At 43.5% G+C, this 15,259-nt stretch overlaps 1 protein-coding gene across 2 annotated transcripts in view; it reads right to left on the bottom strand.

The window, feature by feature from the left end:
• Nucleotides 1–15,259, bottom strand: part of ELP4 (elongator acetyltransferase complex subunit 4) — a 156,818-nt gene that overhangs the window by 103,672 nt on the left and 37,887 nt on the right. For both annotated transcript variants that reach the window (XM_075280879.1, XM_075280880.1), the window contains exons 5-6: nucleotides 12,307–12,440; nucleotides 3,420–3,513 (exon numbers count right to left, since the gene is read on the bottom strand). In XM_075280879.1, coding sequence (XP_075136980.1) covers nucleotides 3,420–3,513; nucleotides 12,307–12,440 — 228 coding nt within the window. The remainder of the gene's footprint in view (nucleotides 1–3,419; nucleotides 3,514–12,306; nucleotides 12,441–15,259) is intronic.

Below are 15,259 nucleotides of genomic sequence, written 5' to 3'. Positions count from 1 at the left end.
AAACTTGTAACAATGTATCAAATCATTAGACAATATTAATAGTTCTATATCAATAAACTTGTAACAATGTATCTAATCCTTATACAATTAGTAATTCTTTAATATCAATAAACTTGTAACAATGTATCAAATCATTAGACAATATTAATAGTTCTATATCAATAAACTTGTAACAATGTATCTAATCCTTATACAATTAGTAATTCTTTAATATCAATAAACTTGTAACAATGTATCGAATCATTAGACAATATTAATAGTTCAATAATAGCAATAAAAATAATGACTTTATTTTGTAGCCGGATTCAGTAACTTTGTTTCGACTCCCTCGCCAAACTTCTATATAAAACATAACATGAAAGTGCAGAAAGGAATAAAACCAAAAATATATCGACTAAAACAGAAGCCGAAATCACAGCGAATGGCTGCGGCGTTCTATTTCTTGATGTCTTGTTTTTCCCTTACACTGTACATCCAGTAACATGTCCTGATTTTAAGATGACCTGTCATCCTACAGAAAAAGCAAAATTCTGCACGACGTACCGTGGGAAGTGTTATGACATGCCTGTTACCATAGTTACCGCAGCAAGTGGGGAGAGGTTCCTGTCAGGGACCAATTTACTTCTCCGGAGGGGCGCTGCCACCAAAGGCAAAGCAAGCATTGCCCACGAGTCTCTGCAGACTGAAATCTGAGCAGCAAGCTAAATGAGCTCAGATATTCCAACGGCTCGAGAACAAGGAAGGAGGAAAAAAATAAAGAAATAAAAATAATATAGAAAAAAAAATAAAAAAAAAAAAAAAAACTCAGCCCCAAGAAGAAAACAAAAGGAAAAGCAAAATAAGGACACAGAGAAAAACTGTACAAATAGTACATGAGAGAGAGAACACGCTAGGGAGATTATAATACCGCCAGATAACTGGCGAACTACAAGACCTACCAAGCTGTTAGGACATGCTGGGACTTGTAGTAGCATAAATACACACAGCTGCATAATAGGGGGCAGAGACCACAACCTCCCGGCATACCAGGCATCAAAAGGTTACAATTTTTGTAATAATTTGTACAATATTTTTTGCAATAAAATTGGAACTTTTTGTTTTTCTGCAGCACTTTCTTGAGAGTTTGTGCAGGGGACGGGGCCATCGACCCTACCAGATGTATTACCATAAATCTGATGTAAATGTAAGCCAGCTATGAGGCTCCTTTACAAGGAGATGTGTGCTGGTTCAGGGGTTATCCTAAATCTGCCCCATAAGGTGGAAAAAAAGCAAGTAAATAAAAATTGGATTTTTTTTATTTTTATTTAAAGGGATTGTCCAGGGCTTGAAAACATGGCTGCTTTCTTCTTCTCAAGAAGTGACGTCACGTCCGATAGCCACATGGCAAGGCCACATCTCTGTCCCGTCACAATGAATGGGACTGAGCTACAGCATGGTCATGATGTCACTTCCTCAGAAGAAGAAAGCAGCCATGTTTTTGAAGTTCTGCACAAACCCTTCCAAGGAGTTCTCCAGGAATTGGTATAAGAGAGTAACTAATAGTACCCGCCCTGACACCTACCTGTATCCTTTTAGTACGATGCAGGAGCTCAATCGTACCTCTAGGGGTACGATTGTGAAACATAAAATGTCCACCAGTGCCTAGGTCAAACCTGTCCTGGACGAATACTCTGCTACTGTGTAAGTGCGGGGGAACAGGTGGAGTCAGAAACAAGATGTAACACCTCTCAACGAGATTTCGGAAAGAGTCACCATGGCAGTAAAGGTGGTGGAGCAGCACAGCATCTCTTCTCATTTGCTCAGTGCGCCAAGAGATGCCGATGCAAAGCACCAGGGGTCAGCAAAGAGAATACTCCGGTCCAGGCTAATGGCGAGGGCAGATAGCTATGGTTCAATGGCTAGGTACAAGGAAATGGTCAAGGCAAATGGCAAGGAATCAGGTACAATCCAAGGGTCAGACACAACAGGAACAGCAGACAGAAGCGGGGTCAGGAACAAGCCCAGGGTCAATGCACGGGCGAGGTCAGAACTGGAACACCTTACAGCTAGTTACATTCTAATAGGTTCACCCCAAAGTCTAGAAAGTACAGCACCCCCAGTGTAAGCCATGGCAGGTCAGGTCTCTGGTAGGAGGTCACTCTACATTTTTGTTGTAAAGTATTGTTATTGTATCTATATACTTTGTAGTCACTACTATTGATACAGAGTTTAGCATGACCATAGAACTGTATATATACATACATACATAAATGACACTCACTGTTGTTCTCGGATTCTTGTCTTACTCTCAGTTATCAGCCATTGCTGGAGGACTTCGACTGTATTTTATTTCCCAAACCTTGTGTGACGTGGTATTCATGTGTTTCTGAGTATAACTATTCCACGTTTTGTATTTATTACGTTCTGAGACTTTGGCGCATTTCATGGTGTGAAATTTCTAGGACTGCCAAGGTTTATGGACTACCAACAGTGACTGGATCCATTGGTTGTTGTATCGAGAAATTTTACCCAAAACTTTCACTGGGATCGGTCATGTAGCCGTATATAGACATCAAACTGAACCTCCATCCTCCCCAGTGAAGGTTAAAGGGATTCTATCATTAGAATCCAGTTTTAAGCTAAATACACGTCAGAATAGCCTTGAAGAAAGTCTATTCTTCCCCTACCTTTAGAGGTCTTCTCCGCGCCGCCGTTCCTTAGATATCCTGATTTTCACCCGTATGTTATTAGTTTTCTCGCAGTACTGGGGTCGGCTGTAAACTATCCAGCGCCGCCTTCTTCTGGTTTGGCTCCTTCGCCTCTTCTTTCCTGTACGGCCACAGGAAAATGGCCGACTGCACCCACTATGCATGTCCGTCGGCCATTTTAATGTGGCCGAGCGGGAAAGAAGAGGCTTTTTGAAGAAGACGTGACGGGACAAGGAAGAAGAGGCAGAGGAGTCAAACAAGAAGAAGGAGGACGCCCCCAGTGCTGCGAAAAAACTAATTAGCATATGGCCGAAAACTGGGATATCTAAGGAAAGGGGGCGCGGAGAAGACATCTAAAGGTAGGGGAAGAATAGGCTTTCTTAAGGCAATTCCAATGTGGGTTTAGCTTAAAGTGGGATTCTAATGATAGGATCCCTTTAAAGACTCTACAGACACCATACACAGCTAATAAGAACATTAAGAACAGGCGAAGTTGAGAAGCGCGGTCGAGTACGTTGACACCGTCTAGTGATGTCCGCTGAGAACATGTTACACATTAACATATCCACTACCCGGCTGGCCGGCCGCCGTCATCTCCCTGTTTACATTATCAGTGCTTAGTAACAGCTTGTTCACTGTTCCTTTTTTCCGAGCTCCTCCAGGTTCACCCCTGAGACTCTCCACAATACAATTAGTTACACGATTGTGGCAGATAGTAAAGGTGATGGATACCTGGGGGTTGGATCCGTCAAAGCCTCCCTGGTGGACCGCACTATGGACAGAGCGGAGAAGCTGCAGGTAGTCACAGGACAAATCACTGGAAGAGCTGAAGAGGAAAGGAGAAACCTCAATGTTTATCAAGAAGTAACAAAGTAACATTCCAAAAAATAGAAGACATTTTTGACTATTTATTTTACTCATTTCCATAAGCAGCGTCCAAGAAATTCCACGTTTTTACATGATCAGATTTTGATGGAGAAACGCTTTAGAACAAAACTTTATTCTTTAGCGGGCCCGCTTTTAACCCCCATTGACTTTACTATTACTGTGTATTGGCCACTGGTCATATCCCAGGCGGCTATCCAACCGCGACTACACCATATGTCGCCCGGGCCTAGAGGGGTTTTCCAGGAAGAAGAACTTATGACCAATATTTAGGACCAGCACTCAATGGGTGAAATTTACTAACCCACAGTGCTAACCACGGTGGCTCAATGGTTAGTACTGCAGCCTTGCAGCACTGGAGTCCTGGGTTCAAATTCACCAGGAACAACATCTGCAAGGAGTTTGTATGTTCTCCTCGTGTTTGCATGGATTTCCTCTGGCTACTCCGGTTTCCTCCCACACTCCAAGGACATACTAATAGGGAATGTAGATGGTGAGCCCTATATGGGATAGTGACTAAAGAGATTCTACCATTAAAATCAATTTTTTTGTCCTTAACACGTAGGAATAGCCTTAAGAAAGTCTATTCTTCTCCTACCTTTAGATGTCTTCTCCGCACCGCCGTTAAGTAGAAATTCCGATTTTCGCCGGTATGCAAATGAGTTCTCTCGCAGCACTGGGGGCAGGCCTCAGCACTCAAACAGCACTGGGGGGCATCCCCAATGCTGCCAGAGAACTCTCCAGCGCCGCCTCCATCTTCTTGAGGAACGGGTCTTCTTCAGGAACCAGTCTTCTTCCAGCGGTGGCTTCAAACTTCCAGGTCTCAGGCAGCCACATGCTTCCCGGCCACAAGAAAATGGCTGCTTACAGTACTGTGTAAACGGCCATTTTCATGTGGCCAGCGGACATGTGCAGTTGGCTTTGTCATAGCCCCGAGCCCTAGAAGTTTAAAGCCACCGCCGGAAGAAGACGCGTGAAGAGGCCGTTCCTGAAGAAGATGGAGGTGGCGCTGGAGATTTCTCTCGCAGCATTGGGGACGCCCCCAGTGCTGTTTGAGCGCTGCGGACTGCCCCCAGTGCTGCGAGAGAACTCATTTGCATACCGGCGAAAACTGGATTATATACTGAACGGCGGCACAGAGAAGACATCTAAAGGTAGGAGAAGAATAGCCTTCTTAAGGCTATTCCGACGTGTTAGGGACAAAAAATTTGATTTTAATGGTAGAATCCCTTTAAGCCTTAGAGGACTTCCTAAGGACGGGCCAACAATGTTTTTTCCCTAGGAAACCCCTTTTAAAAGAATAAGCCATCCACAGGGAAATCAATATCTGATACCATCGGACAAATCATCACAAGACGCACAAACTGTATCCGAATATTCATTCTCCTTTAAGACGGGAAAAAAAAAACCCACAACACAGATAATGAGTTTCTGGGAAAAAATTTAAATATTAATTGATTTGGTTTTTGTTTCTGGGTTTAACGTTAATAAGGTATAACTTTGGGGTGTGAAGGTTAAAGTCATCAATAGCCAATACTGGAATGTTTGCAAATGAGATGCAGCCTTGTTTATCAATTCTAAAGAGATGTCCCTGCGGAGGGAGGGGAGGCCGGGGCGGAGGGGGCCGCCGAAAGGAAAGGGTTATAGGTGAAGGTGTTGGAAACTGGGATGACTTAATTATATCAAGCCAGTCTCACAATGGAGGATGTAATGAAGCCGCCATTGCATTTAAATAGTAATCACAGATAATTAACACATAGTTAATGAGCTGCTACCCCGAGTACACCTGATCATTATACCTCCGAGTCCGCAGTGTGCCACCGCTCAGAGGAGACTCCAATGATAAATGAACTCGCTGTAACGTCTACACGCAACGGACTGAATCGTAGCAAGCTGAAAGATACTGAGCTGAAAGCACAAGAAAAACAGAATTCTCGCATCTGTGCCTACGTATCGCTACGGCTCCACCTGGTGCTTTTCGGAACGTCCACCTAATAAGTACACGGCTGCTTCCGGTTCTATGACTTTAAAGGGATCCTATCACTATTTTTTCTAACTAACACGTCGGAATAGCCTTAAGATAGGCTATTAGTCTACTATCTTTCGTTGTCTTCTCCTCGCCTAAAATCCTGGTTTCTCTCGGTATGTAAATGAGTTCTTTAGCAGCACTGGGGGCGGGCCCCAGCGCTCAAACAGCACTGGGGGCGGCCCCAATGCCGCGAGAGAACACTCCAGCGCCGCCCTCCATCTTCTTCTGCAGAGAGGTCTTCACCGCATCTTATTCCGGTGGCGGCTTGTAACTTCTAGGCCTTGGGCCTAGGGCAGGCTGACTGCGCATGCTCGCGGCCACAAGAAAAATGGCCGCTTATATAGTAATGGTATTTTCTCGTGGCCAGCGGGCATGCGCAGTCGACTTGCCCTAGGCCTAGAAGTTACAAGCCGCCATCGGAAGAAGATGCGGTGAAGACCTCGCTGAAGAAGAAGATGGAGGCGGCGCTGGAGAGTTCTCTGGCAGCACTGGGGCCCGCCCCCAGTGCTGCGAAAGAACTCATTTACCTACAGAGAGAAACCGTGATTTTAGGCGAATGGCGGTGCAGAGAAGACAATGGAAGGTAGGAGATGAACAGCCTTTCTTAAGGTTATTCCAAAGTGTTAGAAAAAATAGTGATTGAATGATAGGATCCCTTTAACGGGCTGGCTGCACTATGGAGGGAATCACTCGATTGCCTGTGTACAAAAGAATCCAGACTGAGCATGTGCGACCACCAGCGATTGTTACATTAGGTGGATATTCTGAGATGGAATCTAAAGAACACCAAAGGTCCTTTAGACTCCATCTCCCCGTAATGGGGCACCAAATAGTTATGGATGCCTAAGATCCCAGGCATTGATTTGGATATACTAATGACCAGTGTGTGTGTGTGTGTGTGTGTGTGTGTGTGTGTGTGTGTGTGTGTGTGTGTGTGTGTGTGTGTGTGTGTGTGTGTGTGTGTGTGTGTGTATTTATTAAGACTGGAGTTTCCTATGATATTCTTGATCCATTCCCCCACTGGTCCAAGGTGTGCCAGAATAAAGGCCCCCACCTCTTAGACTGGTCTTACACGACAGTAAGTTTAGCCTGCAAATGGTCTGCAATTGTGGGTTCTCAATTGTGGACACATTGTATTCAGTGTGGCCTCTTACACCACCGGATATTTTATCCGTGGTGTGCCGTGACCGAGGTCTACAAAGGCCATGAATTCACGGCACGGCACGGACTGTCCCATAGAACTTTTTGGGCTCATGTGGCTGGACATGGACATCTGCGGAATGACTATTTGGAGTGTAATAAAGTATTGCTGATCAGCAAATTGCGGACTGCAAACACCACTACGGTCGTGTAACACCAGCCTTAAAAGGTTTTTCCTTGATCTTTATCCTTAAGATAGGTCATCAACTTAAGATCCATTGGGATCCGACACCTGGAACCCCTGTAGACCAGCTGAATCGCTGCTTCCACTTCTCAGGCCATGTGACGTCACATTCATCAGTCACATGGCCTGATCACAGCTCTGTCCCATTCAAATGACCGGGCTGAGCTGTAACGGTCCAGGACAGCTGGAATACAAATCTATGGCATGGTATATACTTAAGGGGCTGCAACACTGAGGATAGATGATCAATTATACAGCCTGAAAAATCTCTTTAATAACTCAGGAGGTCTCATGTGCCGGAATAGAAACCTGCACCAGTTGTGATCCACCTCCTGCCCCTAAACAATGGCAGAAACAAAATGGCGCACCTTTGGGCCATACGTCTATGATGCGCCATGTCTACACCAGGTAAAGATGGAATAGCAAAATATATTTATTGGCAAGAACAGGATCAGATTCTCTTTATTAATAATAACAGAATGTAATAAAATACAATGTATATATATATATATATATATACACACACACACAATACAAATGACTCTTCTCTCCCAGACACATCCAATTGGCCAGATCCATACCACGAAATCATTAAACACCCAGAGACCCTTTACAAAAAAAACCCCCACGCAGCCACTTTGGAAAGAGGGGAAAACAAACGTCAGCTCGGGCGCGCGGTGTTGTCACATTTGTCGGCCGCGTCTCCTTTTAACAATGGTTTTTAAGCTAATTAACTTTTATCCTTCGGCCGAGCATTCTAGTAACTGATAACGCACAAGTTGGCAAGAGAGTATCCAGGCGACACGCGAGACTTCAGCTTCCTTATTGATACAGTTTCTAAGCATTTATGAAAGGTTAGTTTATCAAAGATATGACAAATAGGGTTATTATCAGGAGGTGGACTCCATTAGGAAGTGTTGCCTAAGCGGCTTCCAACCAAATGTATCGGGAAACTGGAGAAGGAGAGAAAATAGAAGGAACCACTAGCGGGTTTTATGGGCTTCTTTTAGGGGGAGGTAAGAGTATTTGCAGATTGGAGAGGGATGTACGGAGCAGATTAATGACACTGAAAACAGATGCAGATTGGGAGAGTGTTGACTCTTATCAGCGACTTATTATGGGCCCTCATTGTGTCCTATTTCTGCCCTTACCTTATCTGAAAGTGTCTTGCATACAGAGCCCTTTCAGGCTTTAGCTGAACCAATATGGGGCTATTGTGCGTTCTTCAGTAAGCAATTAGTTTCAAGGTAGGTCATACCAGGTACTTGATGCAACAAATGTAAGCGGGATTTAGGGCATGACCGGGAACGATGTACATGGCGACAACCGGAGACTAGGGTTGAGGGATCGGGAAAGATCGGATCCCGATTGGCGATGGAGCAAATTTCATGATCGGGATCGGCTGGAAAATGATCGAAAAAATGGATTTTTAAAAACGATCCTGAAATCTCAAGATCGGCTCAACCCTACAGGAGACCTCTTCTGCTGGTGACTAGAACATAGGGTGGCTGGTGTCGGTGAAAACATGGAGCAAGTCAAGCTCGGAGACAGATTGTGGTTAATAGGAAGTAGAGAGGAGTGAACTGGTTGGGAATGAGCCAGATTTGTTTGGAATTTTTCAAAAATTTCAGTTTGATCAAACTCGAAATTTTGGTCATTCGGGCCCAACAGTACGAATATAATAAGTGGAGGTGCAGACAAAATAAAAAGACTTAGACACGTTTCTTCATCTTGGTCTTCCTCTGGCATCTTCTCCAACAATGGTGCACGAAGACCAATCACAGGCCTCAGTAGTCACGTTGGGCTTGGCGCCATTGTTATGGTGCTGGGCTCATGAGACTTGTGACCGGTGACTCCAGTGCGCTTGCCATAAAAGAACATGACGGAAGAGGTCACGAGAGACCACGGTTGAAGACTGGACACCAGGAAAGATAACTGGATGCCCCGGGGAGGTGAGGAATGGTGAGTATCAGTCTGTTTTTGTTTTTTAATTTAGTCTACAATTCCCATGAGCCCCCTCATATTACTCCATGGTGTCTGAAGTCCTGGGAGGTCTTGCTGACTTGTCCACCGGTGATGACATGCAACACACCCTCATGTGATCCTGGCAGCCAATCACTGGCCACAGAGGTCTTGTCCCGTATAATGTAGACATCACGGGCGAGACCAGCAATTAGATGCAGGGGTCACATGCGCATTTACGGCACAAAATAACCACAAGACAAGTCTCCGAGATCAGTGGGTACCACTGCAGGGTTGGGACATATTTTATCCATTGAAGGTTTTCCAGAAGCCAAAAAAAATGGAAGACAAAAAGCAAAACTAACAACCAAATCAACAGAGGTACAATGAAGTACCCCACTATACGGGTTTGGGCACTGGTGACTCCTTCAGTGTAAGGATTGGTGGAGTTTACATATGTTCATAGAAATCTCATGACGTGACACAGTAATATGGTGACGGCCACTTATATTTTGCCTATTTGCCCATTGACATAGTGACAAACATCCACAATGGCTGAAGATGACGTCTCACCTACATGGCTGACATGAGCAGATACCGTTGTCCACTTGACATGCACCAGTGAAGGGCTGTCTGGTTTGTTACCCCCCTGGGGGGAAACCTGGAATTAGTTCCCCCTCAGGCGCTCTCTCTGCAGGGTAATTTGCTCCCCCTATCTGTTGTGATTGTTAATGAATCTACGTATTGTCTTCTACCTAAACAGTAAACAGGAGGTCGTTCAGGTTAATTTTCCTTTTGTTACCCGCTGGGCCTGGTGTCTAAACAGGGAGGAACAAGAAGTGTCAACTGAAGACAATGGAGGCCAAGGAGTGAAATGGTCAAGAAACTCTCCATATACCGTAAGAACTTATACTAAAATGTATAGGGTCTTACTATAAGAAGGTTTTAGTAATCTGTACAGCCATATATAGCCGCCATTAACACGAGATATAACGAAAACAGGTCAGGCTGGGGTCACATCTGCGTCAGGATCTCGGTGGTTGTAGTGACCACTGAAAAAAAGTGCTGCAAGTCCAATTTTTTTTGTATGGCCGTTTCAAACGATGGACCCAATTATAGTCAATGGGCTCCATCATACTCAGATTGTAAGCCCTCGCGGGCAGGGCCCTCTACCACACTGTGCCAGCCGATCACTGTTAGTATGATATGTACCTGTATACTTTGTGTATTGTATGTAACCCCCAAATGTAAAGCACCATGGAATTAATGGTGCTATATAAATAAACAATAATAATAATAATAATAATAATAATCATCATCATTGGTGTCTGCTGTTTTAGGTCAACTGGCTATTGGCCTGAAGGCTTGCACCCATTGGTGGAGTCACTGGTGCTATCTATCTATCTATCCTTCTACCTATCTCCTATCTATCTATCTATCTATCTATCTATCTATCTATCTATCTATCTATCCTTCTACCTATCTCCTATCTATCCATCCATCTACCTATCTCCTATCTATCCATCCATCTACCTATCTATCTATCTATCTATCTATCTATCTATCTATCTATCTATCTCCTATCTATCTATCTCCTATCTATCTATCTATCTATCTATCTATCTATCTATCTATCTATCTATCCTTCTACCTATCTCCTATCTATCTCCTATCTATCTATCTATCCTTCTACCTATCTCCTATCTATCTATCTATCTATCTATCTATCTATCTATCTATCTCCTATCTATCTATCTATCTATCTATCTATCTATCTATCCATCCATCTATCTATGTATCCTTCTTCCTATCTATCCTTCTACCTATCTCCTATCTATCTGTCTCCTATCTATCTATCTATCTATCTATCTATCTATCTATCTATCTATCTATCTATCTTCCTACCTCAGTCTCTGATATATAACATGGAATAATTAATCACCATATCCTATATATATGTATGTGTATATATCTATGTATATCTCTATAGTATGGCAGGGGTGATAAGGCGGTTTCTGGGATATGTACGGAAGGTTTATCTGTAAGTGCAGTTAACAGGCTTAATGTTATTTACTGTAAAAATAAAACCCTTAAAATCCTCCTCCATCTCCGCAGGGTGCACAGATTGCTTTATTTGCTGACCAGAAAAGGTCTAACAGAATGGATGATCCGAATGGCTGCGACCTTTGTCCGCGTCCTCCGCCGCTTCTAGTGCTGCTCTTTCCGTGCTGTTTGCATTAAGGAGAGAAGGTAAATACTTAGCACTAACCTTGTTTGCTTTACTTGCCAGGAGAGCTGATGACATTGCCCCCGCACCTCCGACACACCGGCCTACGTCAGGGCCTACGTACACGCTATGAAGATCGACGCCGCGCTCGCTTTGCATCCCTTATATACTTTTTTCTAGATCAATTCATCAAAAATTTTTACCCTGCGTATGTTCGATTCTCTTGAAATATTTGCCTCTATCCCTTAAAGGGGCAGTTTTAGTACACGAGCACCAAATATTCCCTATTCATAGGATGAGGCTTACACTAGGTTCACGCTACCGTCTCCTCTCCGTCATTCAGGTCCATCAGGGGACTCAAACCACACAGAGCTGGACCACTAAAACAGCCGATCCCGTTGACGATGTGCAGGACTTTTTCACCCACCAGATGTGAACAGAACCTTAAAGGGGTTTTCAGAACTTTTTAACTGATGACCCATGCTTAGGGTCAACCTCTATGGCCTATCTACCAGCCATTCAGTCAATTAACTGCATATCCTTTGGGGTCCAACACCCAGGACCACCCCAGATCAGTTGTTTGAAGCAGTATCGGTGCAGCCTGAGCACTACGTCCACGTAGCAAAACATTCATTGGTCACATAAAGTCGGGAGGACCCCTTTACGAGTCGGATCAATGGGTGTTCAACAGCTAGGATCTTCATAGCGGGGTCCCCACATGACCTTGCGCCGCAGCTCCTCCATTCACTTCTATGGGACTAATGCAGCATTGCACTTGGCTACCTCCATCAGTGCCACAGTAGTAAATGGAGTGGTGGCCATCATATATGAACACTAACATTACATTCACACAAGGAACTTGGGCAACCCCATTCTAGTGATCGGTGAGGGTCCCAAGTGCTTGGACACTACTGATATGGTACATATACTACAAGAATGAGGATAAGCTTTGTGCAGGTCCATCAAGTTCAACCTTAAAAAAAGGGTTGCCCAAACCAGACCAGACCAGACAAAGTATATTGGGCTACATTGGAAAGCATTACCTAATGCAAGAAATAAAAGACTCGGACTACAGATCCCATCATCCTTTTCCCCATAGATATCACATGCATAATACTCATGGAGAACTTACCCATAGATTTCACCTAGAGGGCTAATATCGGGCAGGTAGAAGCTGTGCGCCTTGGCAGATTGCAGCAAATCTGGAGACATCGTTTTTGATATATCGTAATAATGTCCAAACCTTGCAGAGGACAAACAAAGAGACTGTGGGGAAAAAAATGGGGAAAAAAAAGGGAATTATTTATTAAATCCAAGCCCTTCGCATCTTCACGTCCATTTATATAAACTCACAAGAATTTTACTTGGAAATATCATAAACTCAACCCAAGGGCCGGATTGTCTGAGGTCTCGGAGAGTAGGGAGGCGCCAGGCACTTCACATGGTTGGCCATTGCTACCAAAATTGTTGGGTTCAACCAATATACATTTAATGTTTATGGCCGTCTTAAAGTAGTTTTCCAGCCCTAAGACTGATGGTCTATCCTTTCAATAGGTCAAAGATCAGTGGAGTCTGAAGAGACAACGGCGCTCCATAAGCATTGCTTCTGCAGTACAGGCCATGTAATGTTCAATGTTCACATGGCTCGTGAATGGGGCTGAGTTTCAATAACCAAGCAAAGTCACTGTACAGTGTTTGGTGTTTTTTTTAATGAAGTGGCTGCCGTGCCCATCTGAACGTTGTTGTCTGTCCAAGCAGATGAAGTCTGGCCTCCATCGATCTCCAAGTCCAAAAAGGTTGCCCAGAATTTGGAGAATGCACATGTGGTCTTGATGGGTGCAAATATACTCACATATCCCTGGTGCTCCATGGTATAGTCCCGGTTCTCTTTCCCTCCTGTGATGAGACTGCATCAGAAGCCCAGAGGCCCACATGAGCACCGTGGAGGCCAATCGGTGGCCACAGTGGTCATTGGTAGGAGTGATGTCACTGGTCCCTGTCTATCGATGGCTGAGGCCAGTCCTGTGAGTCTCTCAACTTCTGGCTTGACAAGTCTCAAAACGGTTGGGAAAGGAGACTGGGAGAAGAAAGAGTGCTGGGGAAGAGGAGTATTATTATTTGTATTTTTTAATAAAACATCCACCCCAGCCAGGGAGTAAGCTCCAAATTCTGGGCAACCCCTCTAACAATAAAAAAAAACAAACAGGCTTGAATCCAACCAACAATATGAAAAATAATAGATTTCACAAAAATAAAGTTTTGCAAATTTTGGTAAAATTTTATTTTTTTTAAATTTCCATTTTTTTTTTTTATTTTTTTTTAAAGTCTTGGTATTCACGTCAAAGTTTCAAAGTAAGACATCTCTATCACTTCTACTTAACAAATCCAAAACCAATTAAAAAAGGGTCTGTTTCTGGTCTATAATCTATCTTTTATCCGGATTAGCGATGCCAATGTTTTCACTCTATAGTCTGGAAGAGCTCATCTTTTTATTGTGGAGCTCTGGCACCTCTTTATGTTGAAGAAACATAGGCCCTGACTAAGTGAACTTTCATCTGATGTCTTCATTGACGAGAACTCCGGGGTTGCTTATTTTAGATGCTAATCCCCCGGCAAAGCTCAAGAGAAGTTAGTGAAGACACTGGAAGGGGGGTGAAAAAAAAAAGTCGAAACAAGTATTTTTTTTTTTTTCTTCGTCTACTTGTGGATCCTCTTTGGGAATCCTGGGGAACATAGCTGAGTCTAATCCATGCTGCTCCGTGGATTAAGGTAGGTGATAACCTCTTTTGATTGAAGAGAAAAACCATAGTGCTTACAAACTGGGTGGAGATGGATTTAGGCAGAATGTAACACCACGCAATAAAAGACTGGTCTATGTCAGAAGCCTCTGAATAGCTCTTCAATATACTCAATTCCCAGGCCTGGCAGGGAAGCTTGCAAAGACCTACCTGACTCAAATAAGCATGAATAATCTGTCTTAGCAGAATCATAGTGCAAAAGAGAAAGACACGGAGTCTGTGCGACTTACCCAGGTCAGCTCTGTCCCTCTCTACATTCCTGCGAGCCAATCTGCAGAAAGGCATCGAATTGGCAGCGGCACAAAATACCTTTCAAAATACAGCTGCTGGGTCTCAATGCAGATTTAGCCAGGGGTTATCTTTTACTGCTTAAAGCCCTTTTTTTTGCCATCAGATAAGATTTATCATATCCGAGCGGTATTCAAAGCCATACGTCGTAAAAGTTTGGCAGAAAAGAAGTTTTTGAAGAAGTTAAACCCCATGCTGATCGGCTGTCTGGAAACAGATTGGAAGATGGCTTAAACGCTTTACGGTGGGTAAGAAAATGTAAAAAATTACCCTTCGAGAAATGGAGGCGGCCATTGTGAAAAATGGTTGGAAGTCTTAGACGTAATCCTAAAACCATGGCTCTTAGTAGACGTCAGATTCCTAGCGTTGGTATAAAAATGGTTGGAAGTCTTAGACGTAATCCTAAAACCATGGCTCTTAGTAGACGTCAGATTTCAAGCGTTGGTATAAAAATGATTGGAAGTATCCAACCTAATCTTAAGACTACTGCGGTCTTCGTAAAGTCCTTAGATTCTAAGCTTTTGGTAGGTCTAAAAATGTATTACCCTTCAATGACAAGAAATGGAGGCGGCCATTGGGAAAGATGATTGGAAGTCTTAGACGTAATCCTAAAACCATGGCTGTCTTAGTAGTCATCAGATTCTAAGCGTTGGTATAAAAATGTAAAATTTACCCTTCAATTACGTAAAACAACGGCAACTATTGGGAAAAATGATTGGAAGTCTCCGACCTAATCTCAAGACTACTGCGGTCTTTGTAAAGTCCTAAGATTCTAAGCTTTTGGTAGGTCTAAAAATGTATTACCCTTCAATGACAAGAAATGGAGGTGGCCCTTGGGAAAAATGATTGGAAGTCTTAGACATAATCCTAAAACCATGGCTGTCTTAGTAGTCATCAGATTCTAAGCGTTGGTATAAACATGTAAAATTTACCCTTCAATTATGTAAAACAACGGCAACTGTTGGGAAATATGATTGGAAGTCTCCGACCTAATGTTAA

The sequence above is a fragment of the Leptodactylus fuscus genome, chromosome 7, assembly GCF_031893055.1.
Source record: "Leptodactylus fuscus isolate aLepFus1 chromosome 7, aLepFus1.hap2, whole genome shotgun sequence".
Classification (NCBI taxonomy): Eukaryota; Metazoa; Chordata; class Amphibia; order Anura; family Leptodactylidae; genus Leptodactylus; species Leptodactylus fuscus.
This window is presented reverse-complemented; position numbering and strand designations above follow the sequence as displayed.